Source organism: Asterias amurensis, chromosome 6, assembly GCF_032118995.1.
Source record: "Asterias amurensis chromosome 6, ASM3211899v1".
Lineage (NCBI taxonomy): Eukaryota > Metazoa > Echinodermata > Asteroidea > Forcipulatida > Asteriidae > Asterias > Asterias amurensis.
Window position 1 is genome coordinate 5,303,756 of NC_092653.1, and position 22,382 is coordinate 5,326,137.

At 37.9% G+C, this 22,382-nt stretch overlaps 3 protein-coding genes across 4 annotated transcripts; 2 read left to right on the forward strand and 1 right to left on the reverse strand.

The window, feature by feature from the left end:
• Positions 1–3,140: 3,140 nt before the first annotated feature.
• LOC139938688 (histone H4) lies at positions 3,141–5,125 on the reverse strand. The gene is made up of 2 exons (XM_071934303.1): positions 4,844–5,125; positions 3,141–3,859 (listed from the first exon to the last, which is right to left on the reverse strand). Exons 1-2 carry the CDS (start codon positions 5,021–5,023, stop codon positions 3,728–3,730), a joined length of 312 nt encoding a protein of 103 aa, XP_071790404.1. The 5' UTR covers positions 5,024–5,125; the 3' UTR covers positions 3,141–3,727.
• A 2,276-nt stretch (positions 5,126–7,401) lies between these two features.
• LOC139938623 (late histone H2A.2.1-like) lies at positions 7,402–9,870 on the forward strand. Its single transcript, XM_071934218.1, has 3 exons — positions 7,402–7,663; positions 8,493–8,695; positions 9,339–9,870. The coding sequence occupies exons 1-3, from the start codon at positions 7,555–7,557 to the stop codon at positions 9,426–9,428; spliced, it is 402 nt and encodes a 133-aa protein (XP_071790319.1). The 5' UTR covers positions 7,402–7,554; the 3' UTR covers positions 9,429–9,870.
• Positions 9,871–12,330: 2,460 nt separating this feature from the next.
• LOC139939125 (fatty acid-binding protein, adipocyte-like) lies at positions 12,331–19,420 on the forward strand. Of its 2 annotated transcripts, none has more exons than XM_071934872.1 (4): positions 12,331–12,658; positions 16,689–16,861; positions 18,070–18,186; positions 18,778–19,420. In XM_071934872.1, the coding sequence occupies exons 1-4, from the start codon at positions 12,589–12,591 to the stop codon at positions 18,829–18,831; spliced, it is 414 nt and encodes a 137-aa protein (XP_071790973.1). In that variant the 5' UTR covers positions 12,331–12,588; the 3' UTR covers positions 18,832–19,420. The 2 variants fall into 2 exon arrangements, with proteins under 2 accessions (XP_071790973.1, XP_071790972.1); XM_071934871.1 differs by having other exon boundaries at positions 12,338–12,658; positions 16,689–16,867.
• The last annotated feature ends 2,962 nt before the right edge of the window (positions 19,421–22,382 follow it).

The window sequence follows — 22,382 nt, forward strand, 5'->3', positions numbered from 1 at the left end:
TTGGGAGGGGGGTGATTCAGATTTCGGCAAGGGTCCAAGGCCTCGGAGGGGGCTCATGTTGTTTCCTGTCCTTATTTCAACGTACCAAGCTGCAAGAGAGTGGGGCTCTACGGCACTTTTGGCATACAGCCCGGCTAATTAAACCTGATAGGCCGAGGGGGTTTAAAACAAGCAACGGAACAAGTGTCTCTCAAAGCCATTTAACCACAAAGGGGGAAACGGATCTTGAAGACCACACAACGAATGACAAACCAAAAAACCCACAGCTTCTTAAGAAGCTTCTTTTCTTAAAGGCACTGGACAAAGTCATTTGGTAATTGTCATTGTCAAAGACCTGGGGTGGATTTCACAAAGAGTTAAGACTAGTCTTATCTCGAGTTAGGACAGGGTACTCGTCCTAACTTATGACTAGCCATATGTTTTTAATATCTCCTAGGACTACTCCTAAGTTAGGACTAGTCCTAACTCTTTGTGAAATCGACCCCCATATTCCCACTTGGTGTATCCCAACATATATGCATAAAATGTGAACATTTGGACTCGATTGGTCGTCAAATTTGCAAGAGAATAATGAAAGAAAAAAACACCCTTGTTGCATTACTTTGTGTGCTTTCACAATGCTTTGCCGTTTTTCACAATGCTTCATACTATCAACAGCTCTCCATTGCTTTTTACAAAGTAAGTTTGATGCTAACAATTATTTTGAGTAGTTACCAATAGTGTCCAGTGCCTTTAAGTGACGCTAATGAAAGAGAATAGGAGATGTTCACAATTAAGTTTCTTGTTCACGTTTCGAGAAGAAAAAGAACCAAACCGCAAGAAAGTTAACTCAAAATCCGGTTTGCAAACCCTTACTCAGCCTTCAGACAAATCCAGTAGAAGCTCCCCTCAATACTTCTTAAAGGTTATCTAAAGTTCAAGTCCAAGCCCAATTCCTTCTGACCTTTAGTTGACAGTGCCCTGGGGACGAGGGTAAAACATGCGGTGCAGTACTCGTTACGCCACCTTGGAGTGGTTTAGTGTGCATTATTCATCCTTAACCGATTGGAGTCCCACACTAAAACCCCTAATTGAACCATTCCCTTCGACGATTGGGATATAAATCTTTCCACTCTATCACTGACTTGTTGATTTCTTGTTTTCCCCGTTTTTATGGGGACTTTTTGTATTGTTGATGGAGGGGATTTTTTAAGGGGTAATTGTTTTATTTTATTGGTGATGTATGGTAAGGAACGATTACCTCCATTTTTTGCTCGTATGTTGGTTGAGGGAGCGATCTGATCACCCTGGCGGGTTGGGCCACAACCCTTCGCTACATACACGTATACCTTTTGTAATTTCTTTAAACATTGATGGCCATAAAAAAACTGAAGTAAAGCCCCTTTCACACGAGAGCAATAGCAAGGGTCCCTTGATGAAAATGCACCTCGTGTGAAAGGACAGTAATTTTTGGAGTGTCCAGGGTCCCTTGTCAAATCTTGTCCAGTATTGCTACATTTTGTCGGAGGTCCGGACCTACGACAAAATCTTACACTAGCGGAAGTTTTGACCGAGGACGTGGGCTACATCATCGTGTGAAAAGCCCTTAAGAAGCACTGTAGCTGTTGATAATGTATGACATTACATTTAAACAAACTTCCGAGTAATGTGGTTTTAGAGAAAGTGATTTGAAAACATTTCAACCTGAAAAAACCCCCACACGTTTCTGCATGAAGCGTTTTTCAGACTGTACATGAACATTTTTTCATGCGTGGACATAATCGCTCCAGATTTGCGGCAAAGTAACAACGATAAAGAGTACGCGTCCAGACGAGTTGTGTTTGAGATTTTTTTTTTTATTATCAACAAACAAAAACCCCTTGTGGTAAAAAATAAATAAAAATTGTGTTATGCAAGTGACATACCGGTGAACTAACCATGGCATTTGTGCTATAAACCTTTGACATTACAATTTGTTTCAAAACAAGTGCTCATAGGGTAAATGAGAAAACGAAAGACAGTTTATGACTTGACGGACACTTCGATATTTAAAGTTATTTTATATCAGTAGAAAACAAGGGCAGATTTGGAGACACAAATAAAAAGTTATTATTTTGTAAATTTATTGCCACGTCGAGTCGTCTTCACAGCCATTTTGTTGAGAGGGTCAAACTGAAAGACAACACACCCTAGTACTTCTTCCACACTAAATACTTAGTGCATCAGGGTTGGTCTTCATTGAAACGTTGACAGCAGAATTGGACCCTAACATTCATTGTTTAGTTTTTAAAGTAAAACAATTCGATATTTACTATTTAATTTTGCAGTGCCTCGATCACAAGCTTATAATATAAATTTCCATGAATCTATAAAAGTATTTATGTTAAGAGACTTAAGAAATGACTTGATGACTTTTACGAACATCCAGAATGAATAATTTCTTGTTCGTTTCAGGATTAGATCAGTAAAAACATTCATGCTCCCCTCAAGATTATAGATGCCATGATTGATTCCTGATATTTCAAATTCCGCTTTTAATTTAAAAAATATTATTTCCCCTTTCCCTTAAATAAAAGACTTCAGTCAATGAGGACAAGCAGAAACATAATTAAATTCGACATGAACATAACTTTTATTAACAATTTGTATAACTAAATTAATTTTTTCTCAAATCAACAAAAAGAAAATCATATAATCAAACAGGCTTAAACACTTAAATCTTTCTCTCAACTTAAACAAAATAAATTCATTTTTAATCATCATTCCTTTTTTTTATTCTCTTAAAGGAACACGTTGCCTTGGATCGGTCGAGTTGGTCTTTGAAAAGCGTTTGTAACCGTTTTTTATAAAATGCATATGGGTAGATAGATGTTGTAAAAGTAGAATACAATGATCCACACAAACATGCCTCGAAATTGCGTGGTTTTCCTTTTACCTTGTCGACTAACACGTCGGCCATTTATGGGGGTCAAAATTTTGACTCCCATAAATGGCCGACCATGTTAGTTCGCACAGTAGAAGGAAAACCACGCAATTTCGAGGCAAACTTGTGTGGATCATTGTATTCTACTTTTACAACATCTTTCCAACCATATACATTTTATAAAAAACGGTTACAAACGCTTTTGTTTTGACCGACTCGTCCGATCCAAGGCAACGTGTTCCTTTAATTTTTACTAATCGTAAGCGGAGTTGAAGGTTCTAAGGTCAACTTTACTTTTCAGTTTAAAGGTACAATTGCAAACACGAAATCTAGTCTGTTTGTACAGCTGGCAGAGATTTTTTCAAAAAATCTCATTTTTAATTCAAGCAGTTTTCTTCTTTAATTAACCGTACGAATCAGCTCATTTACATGTAACACTTTTCTTTTTTGTACGATATAATGTAAGTCTACCAGTCAATTGGGTCTCTTAATTTTGGGGAGTCTTCTTAATTTTTTGAGTCATTTTGGTTGGAATCTAGTTCTTGCAAACACTTATTTTGTATGTACAGTATGCAGTTACATTTCAATTCAATTAGTTGTTTTCTTTAATTAACAGTACAGCTCAGCTCATTAAAATGGTGTACTGACACTCGTGTTTTTTTCTTTTTTTCTTTTCTTACATGACAGTGTCATTATTGGAGTCTTAGTTTATGAAGTCTTCTTAGCTTTTGGAGTCTCTCAACTTTTGGAGTCTTCATTCTGTCGGTTATAAAGTTTTTCTTGTAATGTTTTTCTCGATCGTCCAGCGACCATCTCTCCTGATGACTATCCACCAAAACCATACAGCGTGCGTCCTTGCCGCTTGAGGGCGTACACCACGTCCATGGCAGTGACTGTTTTCCGCTTGGCGTGTTCACAGTACGTCACTGCATCGCGGATTACATTCTCAAGGAACACCTGAGAAAATAATGGAGAGAAAAGATAATATAAATTAATATTTTAGAGGATAAATATTTTATAAATATAGTACCCCAAATAACCATCTGAACCAGAATAATAATTTCATGAACGGTTGCAAAACTAAACTTTTTGAAGAACTTAACTGTGAACGCATGATTATCACCGACACTAAAAACTGACCAACTAGAAAATTACTCTTTTACTCTTACACCGATGTGTGCAGGCACTGTATACGTTTCCAAGTTCTGTGAACCAAATCACGGGCATTTTACCCTTACAATTCTAGAGCAGTGTCATACCAACTATCCACCGAGATTGCCCGGTAGCCAGAGGCAATTCGAATCCTATTATTTTACCAGCGGGTACCCCAACATCTACAGAAAATCTTGTTCAAATATTTTAAAATGTGGCCTTTACTAGGAACTTATGTTTTATTTTGTCAACAAAAATAGGCAACTAAAGGAAATGTACACAAATCAATTCAAATGAAACTAATTCATTTGTAGGTTTTGCAACTCGTAGGAAATGTACACAGATCAATTCAAACAAACGAACAAATACAACACCAAAAATTGCACAGGAAATAGAGAACAATGGCAAACAAAAATGTACAAAAACTGTTATTTTATGAGATGAACGATGTTGTTTGACTGCCCTTTTGAATTTAAGTAATTGTTACAACGATTGATGTTAAGTATGTTCCATTGATGAGCTCCGGTGTATAAATGTCTAGTAGACTACTCTATCCCTTTAACTCTATGAACAATAAATAACCCTATTTGAATAATCGTACACAACCGTGACCTTTATGAAATGATAGATAGTCTGGTATCATGTCATTTCAGAAACCTTTCCAGTTTGTTCATTCTGTTTGACCAACATGCGATCAAGTATCAATACTTAAAACAAACTAACTTGTTTGTGTGACTTGCAGCCTTTTTTTCAATATAACTGACAACGCAGAGTGTTACTTTTACTTGCCTTGAGCACACCCCGTGTTTCCTCATAAATGAGTCCAGAGATTCGCTTCACCCCACCTCGGCGGGCGAGCCTCCTGATTGCTGGCTTGGTGATTCCTTGGATGTTATCTCGGAGAACCTTACGATGTCTCTTGGCACCGCCCTTCCCCAGGCCCTTGCCACCTTTACCCCGGCCTGACATTCTTGATGATGACGAGGTTTTCTTATTCTATGAAACTTAAGCACCCTGTGCGTTCAGACCGGAGTATTATTCAAACAGTGGGGGCTGTGAAAAGACGATGCTGGGTTTAAGTACCTCTGATGCGGACGTGTTCTAGAGAAACATTTGGCGGTATTTGAACATCATTACGGTCACCTGATTTGCTAACTCGAGATTTGTGAGCCGTTTAGTTTTCCCTCCTTCGCCGTGGATTTTAGTGCGCCCCATTTTCCGTGCGATTTTATTGGATGAACTGGGGGGGGGGGGGGAGTGGAGAGAGATTATGATCAAAATGACAGAATGACAAAGAAAAACAAATAATTTCAGTGAGGAACAAAAATAAGTTTGTAAAGAATCAACCTTATTCACCCGTTTTCCCTCCTAAAATTTCGCCACTGATTTCAGGGCACATTTTTGGCGCGTTTTTACTAGATGGCCGGGTTGGGGATGGGGTAGGGGTGGAATAGAAGAAAATGGTTTAAGTGAATGGAAAAATACAATTTGTACGAGAATTAACCTGATTTAATACCCATTTAGATTTGCGAGATGTAAGTAAAACTTCCACTGATTTCAGTGCACCTCATTTTTCGCGCGTTTTACTGGATGATTTGAACCGGGTATGGGATGGAAGAGGGATTAAAAAAAAAGGAATGACTAAGAAAATGGTTTCAGTGAAGAGAAACAATAATATGTGTAAACCTCATTTAGAGGAAACAGACGCTCAATTGTTTTCTGCTCACTCAGCTGTAGACTAGTCTGGGACTAGACCAGAGTTCGAAGGGGGGAACAAATGGGCTGGGGCAGAATTTAGCTTTTCAAAGAATGGACGGGTATTTAAATTTCCAGCTGGTGTCAGATGCAATTGTGTCCGCCATGCAATACTGTCCGCTCCGGACACTTTTGCATATGCAATCGTGTCCGGGGCTACGCAAAAACCGTTCGGTGGACATGTAAATGACTGTACATGTTCATGTATGTGCGCGCATGCACTGAACCTACGTACATCATATTATGCAGCCTGAATATTCACGTATTTTATTATTACAGCGAATACCCAAAGGCCGAAAATTTCCCATGTTATTCATGAAATGAACTTATATTAGCTTGTAAAAAAATAGTGAACGTGTTCCGTCGACCAATGGCGTTTAATTTACTGCAAGGACGGTTTTGCACGGGGCGGACACAACTGCATATGCAAATGTGTCCGGGCGGACACAATTGCACTATGCAGCAGCGTCCGGGCAGACACGATTGCATATGCAAAACCGTCCGGACGATTGCATATGCAAAACATTATTGCATATGCAATAATGTCTTCCGGGTAGTATTGCATAGAGGACATAATTGCATGCGACACCGGAACCAAAATACAAACCAGGTGGACTTGTTTTGTTTCAGGGGGAAAAAAACCCCTGACCTAAGATTTGTTTTCCATGAAATTGCATGACTCTGAGTAATTTGTCTGTTAATTTGCCGTTAATTTGCTGTTGACCCCACAGCAGATTATGTTTATGAATCAGTTTTGAATTTTAATTAAATCTATCACTACTTTAGCCAGAAGAATAAATCATATCCGCAACAAGCAATTTGTTGTTGTCCTCTCAGAAAAAAAGTTGGATTTTACTCTCTAAATAACTTTGGCAAAAACAAAAGCCATGTATAAAACAAAGAGCAAAAACTTATCAAATAATATTGTAACAATCCTTTGAGAACAGACTGATGGGGCTACCCTTAAATAAGACGAAATAAATAATAAAATGTTTTTGTAAGCCCCCCCCCCCCTTTGTGTTCGCCTAAAATATTTGGTGTTCATATTGCACCATTTATTAACCCATCCATCCCATTGATTGTTGGTCGTCAACAACCCATTGAAAACGAAAACTCCCTGCCCTCAGTTTTCGTCTTTTGATACGAAGAGCCTTAAACGCAGGGTCCATACTCTAATTGACAAAGAAACATTCAGCCCTATTATGCTTCCATTATTGTCCCCAATGTATTCAAAGTCTCTTTCACAACAGTCGTACAGCGGGGAATTTAAACGCATTCTTTCAATTGAAACAACCACGTGGTGTGGTGATTTAGGCAAGGCTGGAAGGGAACATTTTTCCTATGGGTGAGACTTCTGAAAATGTCTACAGTGTGAATTTTTAATATCCCCAAAAACACTTTAAAACCGAAATTTAATAAATACATTAATTAAAGTTGACTCAGTCATAACATGTTTTGTGCTATGATTTCAAAATTAAAAAGCCCTAATGGTAAATCAAAGACACTATACGCCGTTATGCAACCCCAATGAACAAAATGGAACCAGCAGAAACCGCTAATAAAAACTCACGTTTTCTCCGTATGTAATCATTGTATGCCATCTTGACGCCTTCTTCGCTGCTAACTCCACCACCTCTATACGGCCACCCGCACACAGAACGCTGCAGTTAGCACCACAACTTGAAGAAGGAAATTGTTGAGTGATTTTGTGTACATTTTCCAGTCTTGAATTCCAGTTATACATTATGTCTGGACGTGGTAAAGGCGCCAAGAAGAATGTGAAGAGTGTTTCCCGTAGCTCTCGGGCCGGTCTACAGTTCCCTGTTGCTCGCATCCACAGGTTTCTCAAGAAAGGTACGTGTATATCTTGAATGTCTTTGAACTTCATCCTAGATCTCTCCCCAATTCTTGAATATGTTCTCGTAAACAGTGACCTGCAAAAAAAAACAAAAAACAAAAAAAAACATTATTAATGTTAACTGCTGTTTAAAGTGAAGAATTTCCATCCAAGTTGTGGTATTGAATATTCCCCGATGTCCTGAATGTTCTTGTAAACCATTGACCAAAACAAAACCAGTAAACCTAATGTTGCATTGTTTAGCTGAATAGTACTCTAATGCAATTGTATATATACAGTTCCAACCAAACTTGTTAAACTGATTTAGGCCGTCTTTCCCACAATATTGTACATGACTCTATTATTTGACAATTCGTGCATCCCAAAACTGAATTTGACATCGGTTTTCCTCTTTTTACTCAACAACAATTTAAATGCTTTATCTCAACGCCACATCCTTTCATATTTTTTTCTCAAACATGCTTTTAAATTTTCCAGTTTAGGAAATGTGACTATTCAGACAGACTTTTCAAATCATCATGACTCGAATATAGTAATCTTGCTCAGATATGATTTTGTTTTGGGTCACAATAAGTCAACACATTTCCCACGAGTTTTATTGTGTGTCTTGTATAACGGTACTTGATTCTACAGTCGATTTTGAAAACGAATGCTCCTATCCTGCCACCAATTTGTCATTCGTATATGAAAAAAAAGGAATCAAATCTACTCCAACGTGATTCTCCTTTTGGCAGAAATGGGTGAATATTAGTATTGGATACAGAAATCTTTCCCTAACCTGACCATAGCTCAATTATTTTACTAATTCTTTCGCTACACATTCAGGACAGTACTGCGGTCGCATTGGAACCGGTGCGGCAGTCTACATGGCGGCCATTTTGGAATACCTCACCGCTGAGATTCTCGAGTTGGCGGGAAATGCAGCACGTGACAACAAGAAATCTCGCATTATCCCGCGCCACGTCCAGCTCGCAATCCGCAACGACGAGGAACTGAATAAGCTGCTCAGCCATGTCACTATTGCTCAGGTTAGTTGACATTTTATTTCTTAAGATTTAATTTCTTAAAAAAAAAAAGTTAAACAAAACTTTCCGTATCCTGCCACCAATTTTACACTTATTTATTTATACTGTTTTTACAAAAAAAGGATATTCTTGTTTGAGTAAATGATAGATACTATTTTGTTTATTTTATAACGAATGAAAAAGTGGTGGAAGGCTAAGGAAACTTTTCAAAAAACAAATCTCCGAAAAATTTTCAAGTAGGCTACTCCCTCCAAACATTTTTTTATTGACATTGGTTTCAAATAAATTTGTACCATTTTTGTTGTGCGTCTCTTTTATTTCAAAAAAATTCAAAACTTTGTTGTCACTTCACATAAAAACATTTGGAAATTTGTTTTAAATAAATTTGTTCCATTTTTGTTGTGTTTACGTCTCTTTCAATTCAAAATTTACAAAACCTGTATTCTCACTTCACCAAAACTGCAGCCATCGGCTCTTTTCAAACCAAAAGTGAATGTTTACAAGAATTAATTGGCTTCAGTTCCATCTGCAGAAAATTTGTTTTAATCCAATTGTTGATGTATCTTTGCTGTAAAGTTGTACGGTTTGGTTGAATTTCTTTTAAAAATGAAAACTCTAAAATGTTTTGATTGTTTTTTTTTAACAGGGAGGTGTTATGCCTAACATCCAGTCCGTTTTGCTGCCCAAGAAGACCGGCAAGAGCAAGGGACCACCAAGCCAAAGCGTGGAGTTTTGAATGATTTAATTCTAGACATAGTAATTATTTTGTTCACAAAAATTGGCTTTTCAAAATCTTTGGGCAGTCTGCTCACTAAAAACTAAAAGTCTGAATCCAGAATCGAGTTTTCAAACATGGTTGATCGTGCACTGTTGCAGTAAATTCCTGTGAAAATGTTTGAAAATATTTAATTTAAGAAGATCATTTTCTGTAAAGGTAAAAACAAAACTGTACATAATACTTGGGCTCGTTGGATGACAAAATTAGAAAAGATAATGTCTGAAATGAATAACACAAAATCGTTTCCTCAAGTTGGCGCAACACCATTAAATCTATTTAATTAAGGTATTACAAAATTTGTGTATTTAGTTATCTTATCTTGTGTAAATAAATGTTGTAAAAATGCCTTTCCCAGTGTCTTTAAATGTTGAGATTGTTTTTATAATCATGTGAAAATAAAACGTTTCTTTAAAAAAAAATCTTTTCGTTTCACACTTAGTGTTTCCTTACTTTTGTTTATGATAAATAAACGACATAAAAGACTGTTAAAATAATAATTTGGGTTATCGAGTTCTAACAACTGCTCTTTTTCAAAGAACTATTAAATGGAAGGTACACGTTTGATAATTACTCAAAACGAGTATTAACTTAAAAACTGACTTGGTAACGAGCATGGGAGAGCTGTTGATAGTATAAAACATTGTGGGAAACGACTCCCTCTGAAGTAACGTAGTATTTGAGAGGTTATTTCTCACTAAAATAATAAAAGACTTCTAGCTAGAAGTCTTTTATTCCTGTCTGAAAGCACACAAATTCGTCCAAGGTTTTTTTTTTCTTTCATCATTTTTCTCATAACTTCGATGACCGATTGAGCCCAAATTTCCGCAGGCCTGTTATTTTATGGTTATGATGGGATACACCAATGAGAACACTGGTCTTTGACAATTACCAAACGTGTACCTTCCCTTTAATAAAAGACTCTCACTCACACTTTTAAAAGGTAATGGGGATATTTAGTTGTGTCAGTCGCTCTCTTTGAACTTCAGGAAAGGATAATGAAATTGTTAATGCATTTTTTTGTACAAAGCATCAGAAATCCACGACCAACAACAGATCACATGAATATGCAAATACTTTATTAAAATTGTGAATTTAGATTTAAACTTGATGAAAGAAGGCTATTATAACATTGATACATCATGTGAACAGGAACTGTAATGGGGGGGGGGGGCTTGTCGGAACGGAATATGCGAGTGCGAGTGTTGCAAGATCATTAGCAAATCATAAATTTGGGCTGGGGCGCTGTACATGTTCGTTAAAGGTAGTGGCACTATTGGTAATTGTCAAACACTAGCCTTCACAGTTGGTGTATCTCGTGGAGAATTACTTCTTTCTCATAAACTATGGCACTTCAGAGGGAGCCGTTTCTCACAATGTTTTATACTATCAACCTCTCCCCATTACTCGTTACCAAGTAAGGTTTTATGCTAATATTTATTTTGAGTAATTACCAATAGTGTCCATTGCCTTTAAAGGTAAAAACAGCAAAAGCTGGTATGTAATCCCGCTGGTTATACTGGGCCAAACTTCATTGAGCTGCAACAAGTAGCTAAGCACATCATTATTATACTAACCAGATCAGGAGCCAGGAAAATCCTATGTCTCATGTACAATTTGTGACTGGTATCCTGCTCATTTTTGTAAGCAGAAAATTCTTAAAGGCAGTGGACACTATTGGTAATTACTCAAATTAATTATGATAGCATACTTGGTGACGAGTAATGGGGAGAGGTTGATAGTATAAAACATTGTGGGAAACGGCTCCCTCTAAAGTGACAAAGTTTTCGAGAAAGAAGTAATTTTCCACGAATTTGATTTCGAGACCTCAGATTTAGAATTTGAGGTCTCGAAATCAACCATCTAAACGCACACAACTTCGTGTGACAGGGGTGTTTTTTCTTTCATTATCATCTCGCCACCTCGACGACCAAGATTGAGCTCAAATTTTTACATGTTTGTTATTTTATGCATATGTTGAGATACACCAAGTGAGAAGACTAGTCTTTGACAAATAGCAATAGTGTCCAGTGTCTTTAAGCAATATTTTCTGCTTATGAAATTGGACCATGATAATTTTCAGGGGGGGGGGGGGTACATTTGTACAAGAGTGTGGGAAGAATGTTTCTAGCCTATTGATGTACACAGGGGGTCCCTGTACAGACGAAAGCATTTTCTTTGTGATTCTGAAAATACCTCATAAGACATACAAGCGATGTAGGTATATATTTCTTGTTAAATGAAAGGTCCATTAAAGCCATTGGACCTTTTCGGTACAGAAAAAAAAAGTTCACAGATTTACAAATAACTTACAGGGTTTACAGAAGGTAGTGGTGAAAGACTTCTCTTGAAATATTATTCCATGAAATGCTTTACTTTTTGAGAAAACAGTAAAACAATATCAATTCTCGATATCGAGAGTTACGGATTTATTTTAAACACATGTCATGACACGGCGAAACGTGCAGATGCGAAGTGTGGGCCTTGGACAATACTGTTTACCGAAAGGGTCCAATGGCTTTAAATAAAAACCCATTTAAAATGAAAACATTGAATATGGAGCAAAACAAATATATTCGCCTTTGATACGCTTTATCGACAATTTGTTAATCCTATTTTCTGTATAGATTTTGAAACTTTGTGGAAGTATTACTGTGAGAGCTTTGCGATAATACCATGTGAAAATCTCTTCTTGAATTGTCAACACAAAATACAGATTATACGACCACTGATAAATGATCATTGATTCCCGAAACACCAAGCCGTGCATCAGAGCCAATTGAACCCCCCCCCCCCCCCCCCCCACCCCCGGTAGGTACTTCAAGCAAGCCCGCCAAACAACGGCTAATAGCCGGTCATTAAACGTAGTGTTGCTACCTAACTTCGAGTGTCTAGTAGTAATAAACCGTTGAATATTAACTCATCCCGAAATAAAAAAACACCTGCAATATAAATCATTTCTCTGTCTAGGGCGTTCATTCCTCCCTCATCCGTTGTCGTACCATGGAAACTATGCATCCGCTCTATAAGGAGGATTGATTAAATTGGATGCTTCATTTTGAATCTACCCGGACTATGAGCATGGTGCTTCGTAGACCGTCGGGTCTAAGGGGCCGTTGTTATGGCGCATTTTGAGGGACACTACAAACTGAAATCGAGTGAGAACTTCGATGATTTTCTCTCTACTCTAGGTGAGTGTATAAAGCTGCCCTGTTACGAACCCAAAGCATCAGTGTAGTTATGAACGGATGTCATTTTGTAAAAGCTGAGCTGAGAAAATTTCAACAGTGGCTGATGCAATGTCCTCGTGGACTCGGACAGTGGTTGTTGACGATGTCACAAAGTTAAAGACACTATGGACACTATTGGTATTTATTTAAAATAATTGATAGCTTAGAAAGAGGTAATTGTTCACTCCAAAGTTCAGACCTGAAGCCTTTATATTAAGCTTCTGACAACACACAACTTGTTCAACAAGGGTGTTTTTCTTCCAGTATTCTCTCGAAACTTTGACGACCAATTGAGTTGAAATTTTCACAGGTTTGTTATTTTATGCATATTATGTTGAGATACACCAAGTGAGAATAATGGAATTTGACAATTACCAAAGGTCGTGCCTTTAAGTAAGTTAAGGTGATTATTTGACACATCCCTTTTGTGTGTATTGGTGGTATAATTAATCATGCAGTTTTTAAACCGATTTTTGTTACAAATAAAGTCGTAATGATTTATTTTACTGTACATGTATACGCAAAACTACAGCTTACTTATTTGACAGTATACGCCCCAAAATGGGGTCAAAGACAGTTTGCAAGAGACGATTTTTAAAATTAAACACCTTTGTTTCCAATAGTATTTCAATTTGCGATGCTTAGCGTTGGATTAATTATTAAAAAGGATCCTAATCTTTTAAGATTATATAATCTTGTATAATCCACAGCACGGTCAAATTGTAGGCCAACAGTATCCGGTGGTTTGATAACGCATAATTTATAACAGGATCGTTTTTTAAAACCTTGCCCTTGGTGTCAGAAAACAAATTAGTTGCAACCATTGAGCAATAGGTATTCACAATCAAGGCATCCAATTCAATAAGCCATTTTGGGATATGGTGAACACATTCATATGAGACTATAGAGTATTAGGTTTGGGTAAATTTGTCGGTATACACCCAAACCAAACAGTGTACTCCTATAGCGTCCGCCATACCTAAAAAAAGGCTAATTCTATTACTGGTTTAAATTGGTTAATAAAAGGTAAGTTACCTCAACAAAACGCAACATAACATTTCTCTTAGGTGTCAGAAAACAAATCAGTGAGCAAACGTACAAAATCAATGTATTCAATCCAATTCGATTACAATGGTTTAAAGGCAGTGGACACTACTGGTAATTACTCGAAATATAATTATTAGCATAAAACCTTTCTTGGTGACGAGTAATGGGGAGAGGTTGATGGTATAAAACATTGTGAGAAACGGCTCCCTCTGAAGTGCCATAGTTTTTCGAGAAAGAAGTAATTTTCCACGATTTTGATTTCGAGACTTCAGATTTAGAACTTGAGGTCCCGAAATCAACCATCTAAACGCACACAACTTCGTGTGACAAGGGTTATTTTTCTTTCATCACTGTCTCGCAACTTCGATGACCGATTGAGCTCAAATTTTCACAGGTTTGTTATTTTATGCATATGTTGAGATACACCAACTGTGAAGGCTAGTCTTTGACAATTACCAAAAGTGTCCACTGCCTTTAATGGTATGATGTTTCGACCCTATCAGAGTCTTTTTCGAAGGCTGAATGACAACAAAACAGGAGTTCATGTTTGCTGTATTGTTGTTAAACCCTCGAGGAAGACTCTACATGCTAGACGTCAGGTTCGCATTGATACCATGGGCCATTTTGGTTGTTAAAGGAACACGTTGCCTTGGATCGGACGAGTTGGTCAAAACAAAAGCGTTTGTAACCGTTTTTTATATAATGCATATATGGTTGGAAAGATGTTTTAAAAGTAGAATACAATAATCCACACAAGTTTGCCTCGAAATTGCGTGGTTTTCCTTCTACTGTGCGAACTAACACCGTCGGCCATTTTTGGGAGTCAAAATTTTGACCCCCATAAATGGCCGACGTGTTAATCGACGAGGTAAAAGGAAAACCACGCAATTTCGAGGCATGTTTGTGTGGATCATTGTATTCTACTTTTACATCTTTCTACCCATATGCATTTTATAAAAAACGGGTGCAAACGCTTTTCAAAGACCAACTCGACTGATCCAAGGCAACGTGTTCCTTTAAGTATAAGCAGTTTGCAACAGCTGAATCTGTGTTCTCATAACGTTTAATTGTTAAATTACAAACGTACTTTGGTCTCTGAATAGCATAATTACAACCTAACGAGGCACAGGTAACAAACAGAAGCACCAATCACATTCAGACCACCTGCAAGCCTGTGTCATTCATTAAACACATTGGTACTTTGCACCCACTAAATGCATTTTGTTTGGTAATTAACAACGCATGGTAAATACAACATTAGTGATCCGACACCGCACGAGAATGCACCTATTCAAATGTTCTCCAATATTAATGTTTGCATTTGCTGTGAATTTTGTTTGCGTGTAAATACAAAGTTCAGTAATGTTCACTCCTCTATTCCTTAAAGGCACTGGACACTATTGGTAATTTCTCAAAATAATTGTTAATAGCATAAAAACGTACTTGGTGACGAGCAATGGAGAGCTGTTAATAGTATAAAACATTGTGAGAAACGACCCCCTCTGAAGTAAAATAGTTTTTGACGAAGAGGTAATTTCTCACTCAATTATTAAAAGACTATCCTGAAGCCTTTTTGACACCTTAAAGCGCACAAAATGTGTGCAACAAGGGTGTTTTATGTCATATTTTTATTGAAAATTCGACGAACAATAGAACCAAAATTTTTACAGATTTGTTATCGTTCTATGCATATGTTGGGATCACACCATGGAGGTAATGGATACATCAAGTGGGAATACTGTCTTTGACAATTACCAAAGGTTTCCAGTGCCTTGAACACTCAGACTTAAAGGCAGTGGACACTATTGGTAATTACTCAAAATAATTATTATCATAAAACCTTTCTTGATTACGAGTAATGGGGAGAGGTTGATAGTATAAAACATTGTGAGAAACGGCACCTTCTGAAGTAATGTAGTTTTCGAGAAATTTTCCACGAATTTGATTTCGAGACCTCAGATTTAGAATTTGAGGTCTCGAAATCAAGCATCTGAAAGCACACAACTTTGTGTGACCATGGTGCGACAAGGGTGTTTTTTTCTTTCATTAATATCTCGCAACTTCGACGACCAATTGAGCTCAAATTTTCACAGGTCTGTTATTTTATGCATATGTTGAGATACACCAACTGTGGAGCAATAGTGTCCAGGGTCGATTTCACAAAGAGTTAGGACTCGTCTTATCTCGAGTTAGGACGAGCTACTCGTCCTAAGTTAGGATTAATTTTAAGGTCTGCATGCTACAGTCAGTGCAGGGTTGGGACTCGTCCTAAGTCCTAAGATTAGTCTTAAGTTGGGAAGAGTTTTGTGAAATCGACGGCAGTGTCTTTAATAGTTGTGTACGATACCGAACGCACGCAACCATCGTCTCTGAAGGGTCTGTAAATAAACCCACCCAGACGGGTATGGGGGAAACTATGGCTTCTGGAATTAGGAAGATGACCTTGATTAAGTGCATGAATGAAAGGTAACATCATCCAGAATTCTTCTAATAGGGACCTACAGCTCTGTGCCTACTGAATACACAAGTTAAGCTTGATGAGGAAAAGCACTTGCCCGCAAATAATTAATGTCATTTCCTCCAATGTCACAATGAGAAGGGTGGCGGCAGGGGTAGGGGTGGGTATCGGGCTGTTCGTTAACAAAAACCTAACTTTTTAAAGCTGAGACATGACACACCACAGGCAAGGCATATGAGTGAATTGTAAAAAGTGTGTATTACCCTTTCGGCGTAGGGCGCAGCGTCAAGGTAACAGTCAAGAGTGACCGGACATACTAGCGATAACGGTATGGCTTTTCGTTGTGCAATTTAACACTATATGTCCAAGAGCACTTGGACAGACAAACTTTCAAATCCAACAAACACAAAAATCAAAAGAGAAAATATAATCCTTTAACTTTCAAAAACTAAAATATTAATCAATAGAGCCATACTTTCAAAACAGGCGTGAATCCCTTGCTACGTCATATCGGCATCTACACGAAACCAACTCTTGCAATCTCCGTAACCAATGGCAACCACTTCAAGATCAAGCAATCGGCAACTGCCTTCAAGAAGTACGATCTGGAGTTTGATATTGGGAAGGTGTTTGACAACAAGACGATAGATGGCAGAATGGTAAAGGCAAGTATAGTCAAGGCATTCAAGTAAAAGAGTCTGTGACAAAATAAATGATTGGACTCAAAACAAGACTTGTAGTCAAGACTTTGAGTTAAAAAACAAACGCCCAAAACTATACCGGTGTAGCAGGAGATTCTGTCCTCCGGATTGTGAGTGTCCCCCCCCCCCCTCCCTCCATAGACCTTTTCGCAAATACCGGGGCGCGCGCGTAAAGCTTGGAATTAGGTGCATTGTGGTCTAGCTGGTGATCAAATTTGATCCATTTCTATCTCACAATGCACGTCATTCAACAGTCTGCGCTTGCGCAATTTTATTTGCGAAAAGGTCTTTGCTGAGAACTTCTTCTGACAGCGCCCTCTTTTGAATAATCCTCCTTCTGCCCATGTTAATAATACTTTAAATAAAAAAACCTACAAACGATCTATGGAAATACGAATTACCACATTAAACAGTTTTGTGTTTTGGGTGTAAGGATTCTACCTCCATGATTACGCCCAAACTGTTATGTGGAAATTATAGTCGGCCGTGTCGAGTCTTCCAAACCGCATTCGTACATACAGGACAAACGGGCTTTTGACTCAATCAGTACACGTCATATCATGGTTGCAGCAACGAACTGAGACGGTTACAAAGTATGATTAAAGGAACACGTTGTCTTGGATCGGTCGAGTTGGTCTCTGAAAAGCGTTCTGTAACCGTTTGTTATAAAATCGGTATGGTTAGAAAGATGTTGTAAAAGTAGAATACAATGATCTACACAAATATGCCTCGAAATTGCGTGGTTTTCGTTTAACCTTGTCGACAAACACGGTTGGCCATTTATGGGAGTCAAACATTTGACTCCCATAATGGCCGACCGTGTTAGTTCGCGACGTAAAATGAAAACAGTGCTAATTTGAGTGATACATGTGTGGATCATTATATTCTACTTTTAAAACATCTTTCTAACCATATGCATTTCATAACAAACGGTTTAAAACGCTTTTCATAGACCAACTCGTCCGATCCAAGGCAACGTGATCCTTTAACAAAACGTACACGATCCAGTAATTACCTTCCATCAAATCAATATAGCGCCACCACAGTGTCAGATTCTGAAATTCTATTTTATCCCAATTCAGCGACACAGGAATTGTAATGAAAAAGATTCTAAATCGACACTTCAAATTCGTTTTATAGGCCTATTTTTTTACTTCTTGTTTTAGAGTTGTGTAATGCTAGATGACGACCGGTTAATTCAGACAGATTTACCCGTGAACACGGCGGACGAGAAAATCTGCACTTTTATTCGTGAAATAGATGAAGACAACAACTTGGTCATGGTGAGTTAACAAACGTTTATCAATTGAGATTATTTGCAAAATTCTCTCCAACAAATAACGTTTTAAAGTTAGTAATTAAGCCAGAGTGGTTCAATAATATTGTTGAGGTGTTTGTTATTTCAGACCGTTTGAAATGATTAAAGAACTAAACTAACGCGCACAGCATTCCCTTATAAGGAGTTGTTTACCCGAGGGCAGCGGAGGGCTTTACCATTTTAAAGCTGGAGGGATGTGGTGTTGAAAGAAATCATTGAAAAATTATAATTTATGTATTTATTTTACTTTTTGACCAAAAAGTGTTGATGTTTTTGACCGAAACGGTATTTATGAGTGGGAATCAAAGTTTGTTGAATCGGTTTTCAAAGTGGTTTAAACCCGCCGAGGCCTGGTTCTTGATAATTTACCTCGACTTCATCTCGGTAAAATTATCAAGAACCAGGCCTCGTTGGGATTAAACCACTATTTGAAAACCTCTTCACCACACATTGATTCCCTTAGTAACAGTGCTTGAAAACAAAGGGAGGAATTGGCAATGTATAACAAAAACTTTCATTATGACTGTATCCTGTTTTTTCTCTCATATTATAACAGACGTGTAAAGTCAACAATGTTGTGAGCGTGCGGGTTTACCAGCGAACGATTTAGACCGTTCAAATCAACGGACGCATGTTATTCCCGACTGATGACCCCACTGCCACACACGGATTCGGTGTTAAGTTGAATAAAGCATTTATTATCTACTTGTACATAACAGTACATAACAAAATGTGAACAAAAACAAAATGTTTGGAGGCACATTGCATATAAGCTAAGGCTTGCAGTGGAGTGCCTTTTAGAGAGAAAAACAGAACAAACAAACTTGTTAATTTATGAACAAATTACCTTGGCTGTTTAATTTACAAAAATACACATGGGGACGATGATCTGACACGAAAGGAGTTTAGATAAATAACGACTAAAAACTGCAGTACAGGAACTCATTACATAGTGTTGCTGCAAACCTTTTCCATAAGATGATCATGATTCAACACAAATTGGTGACCGATTGGTACTCTGCGCCTGATCAATCGGTTTCAAAAGAAAGTGCGTACAGGATTCAGAGGAGACACAACTATTATTTGCCTACGGATTAATATGCTTGAAACTCTCCTCTAATGGTATGGTCTTGGTATCCAATTGCCATAGTTACACAATACTGCATTTTACAATAAATAAGACATATGTAAGAGTTAAAGATTTGATTAATGTAGTGTAATTACTTTCACTGGAAGTTTTCACACAGGATCGCTATTATCACTATTGAGGACAGTGCCCAATTTCATAGGGCTGCTAAGCAAAGAAACTTTCTTCATGAAATTTCTTCCTTGATAAAAACAAGATTACCAAACAAATTGACATTTGTTGCACATCCCTTGTTACTGGTATTTGCTTAGACTGAAAGTCACCTGGACATTTGGTTGGCAATCATGTTTTTATCAAGGAAGAAATATCATGCTAAGCAATTTGTTTGTGCTTAGCAGCTCTATGAAATTGGGCCCTGGTCTTTGACAATTATTACCCAAAGTATTCCCTGGTGCTAGTATAGGTTTTCTCGGTCAAATTCGGCAAATGAGCAGTCAGATTAATATCATGCATTCGATTTTGAAGCTGTTTTGCCTCTTCAGTTGTTACTGCGTTTCAAGTTCAGAATTTGGCCGTTCAATTTCGTTTTGAGTCGAGTCAAATTCCTTAAGCGTAGCGTCGTTCTTTTTCGTGACACATACGCCTCAAGAAGCGTCTGCGAATGTGAGTGCGACTTTGATGAATTGTTAAATTGAATTATTATGTTGTTAAATCGAATGACGCAACATTAGATTTGACTAATCATAAAACGAAATCGAATGACCCTTTTTAGTTAGCATTCGATTTCGCCGCACGAAATAGAAAACCTTGATGGTTAAATTGGCTGCTCATTTGCCGAAATTGACCGAGAAAAACCTACAAAGTACAATATCGTCGTAGTTATTTTCACACGGGAAAGTATTACGTCACAGTATCCTGTAATTAAATGCAATCATACAGGATACACTGCATATATGCAAACTATCAGACCCATATATGGGCCTGATAATTTGAATATTGGTCTATGAATATATTTTCACAGATGATAGCATGAATAATTAATTAGGTCGCGGCTGCGATGCGTGACCGCATATCATGACATCAAAGGGATTGTATATGAAGACTATTAGTGTGATTGTCATGCATGTTCTGTAAAAATGAAATGTGATTATCAAGAAAATATCACAAATTGAGTAGGTTTTTAAACTCAGAATGATGACTTCCTACAATAATGTTCGCGAGGGTGTGCATAATATTGGTATAAAGAGTAAAACAATACATAATGTTCACAATTTGCACACAATGTACATGGTATAACGATGTTCGAAACTCCATTTACTCCAAAACATGTGAAAGTATAAAGGCACTGGTCACCTTTGGTAATTGGATATGTATAAAATAACATGTATGAGACAATTTTGATTCAATTGGTATGGTGGCCCCGAAGGGACATCGCATAACGCAAACGTGTGCGCACACGTATGCAATGTCGTGAAACAAATCGCGAATATATGCGCACACGTATACAATATCGTGAAACAATTCGCGAATATGTGCGCACACGTATGCAATGTCGTGAAACAATTCGCGAATATGTGCGCACACGTATGCAATGTCGTGAAACAAATCGCGAATATGTGCGCACACGTATGCAATGTCGTGAAACAAATCGCGAATATGTGAGCACACGTATGCAATTTCGTGAACCAAATCGTGAATATGTGCGCACACGAGTGCGATTTGTTTTGCAATGTCGTGAATTTTATTGCATACCATGTTGCATACCATTAGGATGATGTCATAGTTGTGGATAATTTGTTACCGATCTAGGGAGTACTGTGGCGCTACAGCAGGCTCCCTCTGTAAAGCATGTGTATACCCAGGAACTTGGCACCAGGTCAAGGACGACCACACGCCTCGCTTGCCTCACAACAAAGACTACTGCTGCAATGACTACCGCTTATCTCACTGTTGGAAAGAAACCCCCCAGATCATTAGACATTTTATTCAAAGGTATGCAACATGGTATGCAATAAAATTCACGACATCGCAAATAATATTCGCAGACGTGTGCGCACCTATTCGCGAATTGTTTCACGACATTGCATACGTGTGCGCACATATTCGCGAATTGTTTCACGACATTGCATACGTGTGCGCACATATTTGCGATTTGTTTCACGACATTGCATACGTGTGCGCACATATTCGCGAATTGTTTCACGACATTGCATTCGTGTGCGCACATATTTGCGAATTGTTTCACGACATTGCATACGTATGCGCACACGTTTGCGATATGCGATGTCCCTTCAGGGCCACCATAAATTGGTCATCGAAGCTGCAAGAGAATAATGAAAGAAAAAAAACGCCTTTGTTGCACAGAGGCTTCAGGCCGGAAGTCTTTTAATATTTGATTGAGAAATTACTTCTTTCTCAAAAACTATATACGCTACTTCAGAGGGAGTCGTTTCCCACAATGTTTTATACATCAACAGCTCTCCGTTGCTCGTTACCAAGTAAGTTTTTATTGTTATGCTAACAATTCTTTTAAGTATTTCTCAATGGTGTCCAGTGCCTTTAATGTTTTGAATCGATTGAAACAGCCGGTGTACTCCATTAAACCCTTGCTCCATGATGTAACTGAGACTACCTTTGACAGCTCACACTAATTACTAATTACATCATGGAGGTAGAACAACTATAGGCTACACGCAAGTGTCAGACACGGCCGTTCATTGATTAATTGGTCACTGCGGCTGTATAGGCTCAGTGTACTGAGCAAATACTTAAGCTAAATATATTTGATTCCAATGCATGTTAGACATGCATGGGTTTACTGTATACCGATGCAACGGTTCCTGTCGGACCACGTAACACTGTTTTGACTTTTCCATGCCATTTCCTTGAACGGTAATGATTCCATGGCATTTCCCGGCAGGCAAAAAGCTACACCGATCATTTATGATTGTGTCATAAATTCGAGTTGTAAAACTAAAGCTGAACAAGTTTTGAGACAAATTACCTTCTTCGTATCAAACGTTGATATCAATATACAAATATAACTGTTAATGTTTTCATCAATTGAGATGTTT

Coding starts and splice junctions, on each gene's coding strand:
- LOC139938623 (XM_071934218.1), top strand. CDS start 7,555: ATGTCTGGACGTGGTAAAGGCGCCAAGAAGAATGTGAAGAGTGTTTCC. Junction 7,664..8,492: donor CCACAGGTTTCTCAAGAAAG/GTACGTGTATAT, acceptor CTACACATTCAG/GACAGTACTGCGGTCGCATT. Junction 8,696..9,338: donor GCCATGTCACTATTGCTCAG/GTTAGTTGACAT, acceptor TTTTTTTAACAG/GGAGGTGTTATGCCTAACAT.
- LOC139938688 (XM_071934303.1), bottom strand. CDS start 5,023: ATGTCAGGCCGGGGTAAAGGTGGCAAGGGCCTGGGGAAGGGCGGTGCC. Junction 3,860..4,843: donor AAACACGGGGTGTGCTCAAG/GCAAGTAAAAGT, acceptor TTATTTTCTCAG/GTGTTCCTTGAGAATGTAAT.
- LOC139939125 (XM_071934871.1), top strand. CDS start 12,589: ATGGCGCATTTTGAGGGACACTACAAACTGAAATCGAGTGAGAACTTC. Junction 16,868..18,069: donor TAGATGGCAGAATGGTAAAG/GCAAGTATAGTC, acceptor TTCTTGTTTTAG/AGTTGTGTAATGCTAGATGA. Junction 18,187..18,777: donor AAGACAACAACTTGGTCATG/GTGAGTTAACAA, acceptor ATATTATAACAG/ACGTGTAAAGTCAACAATGT.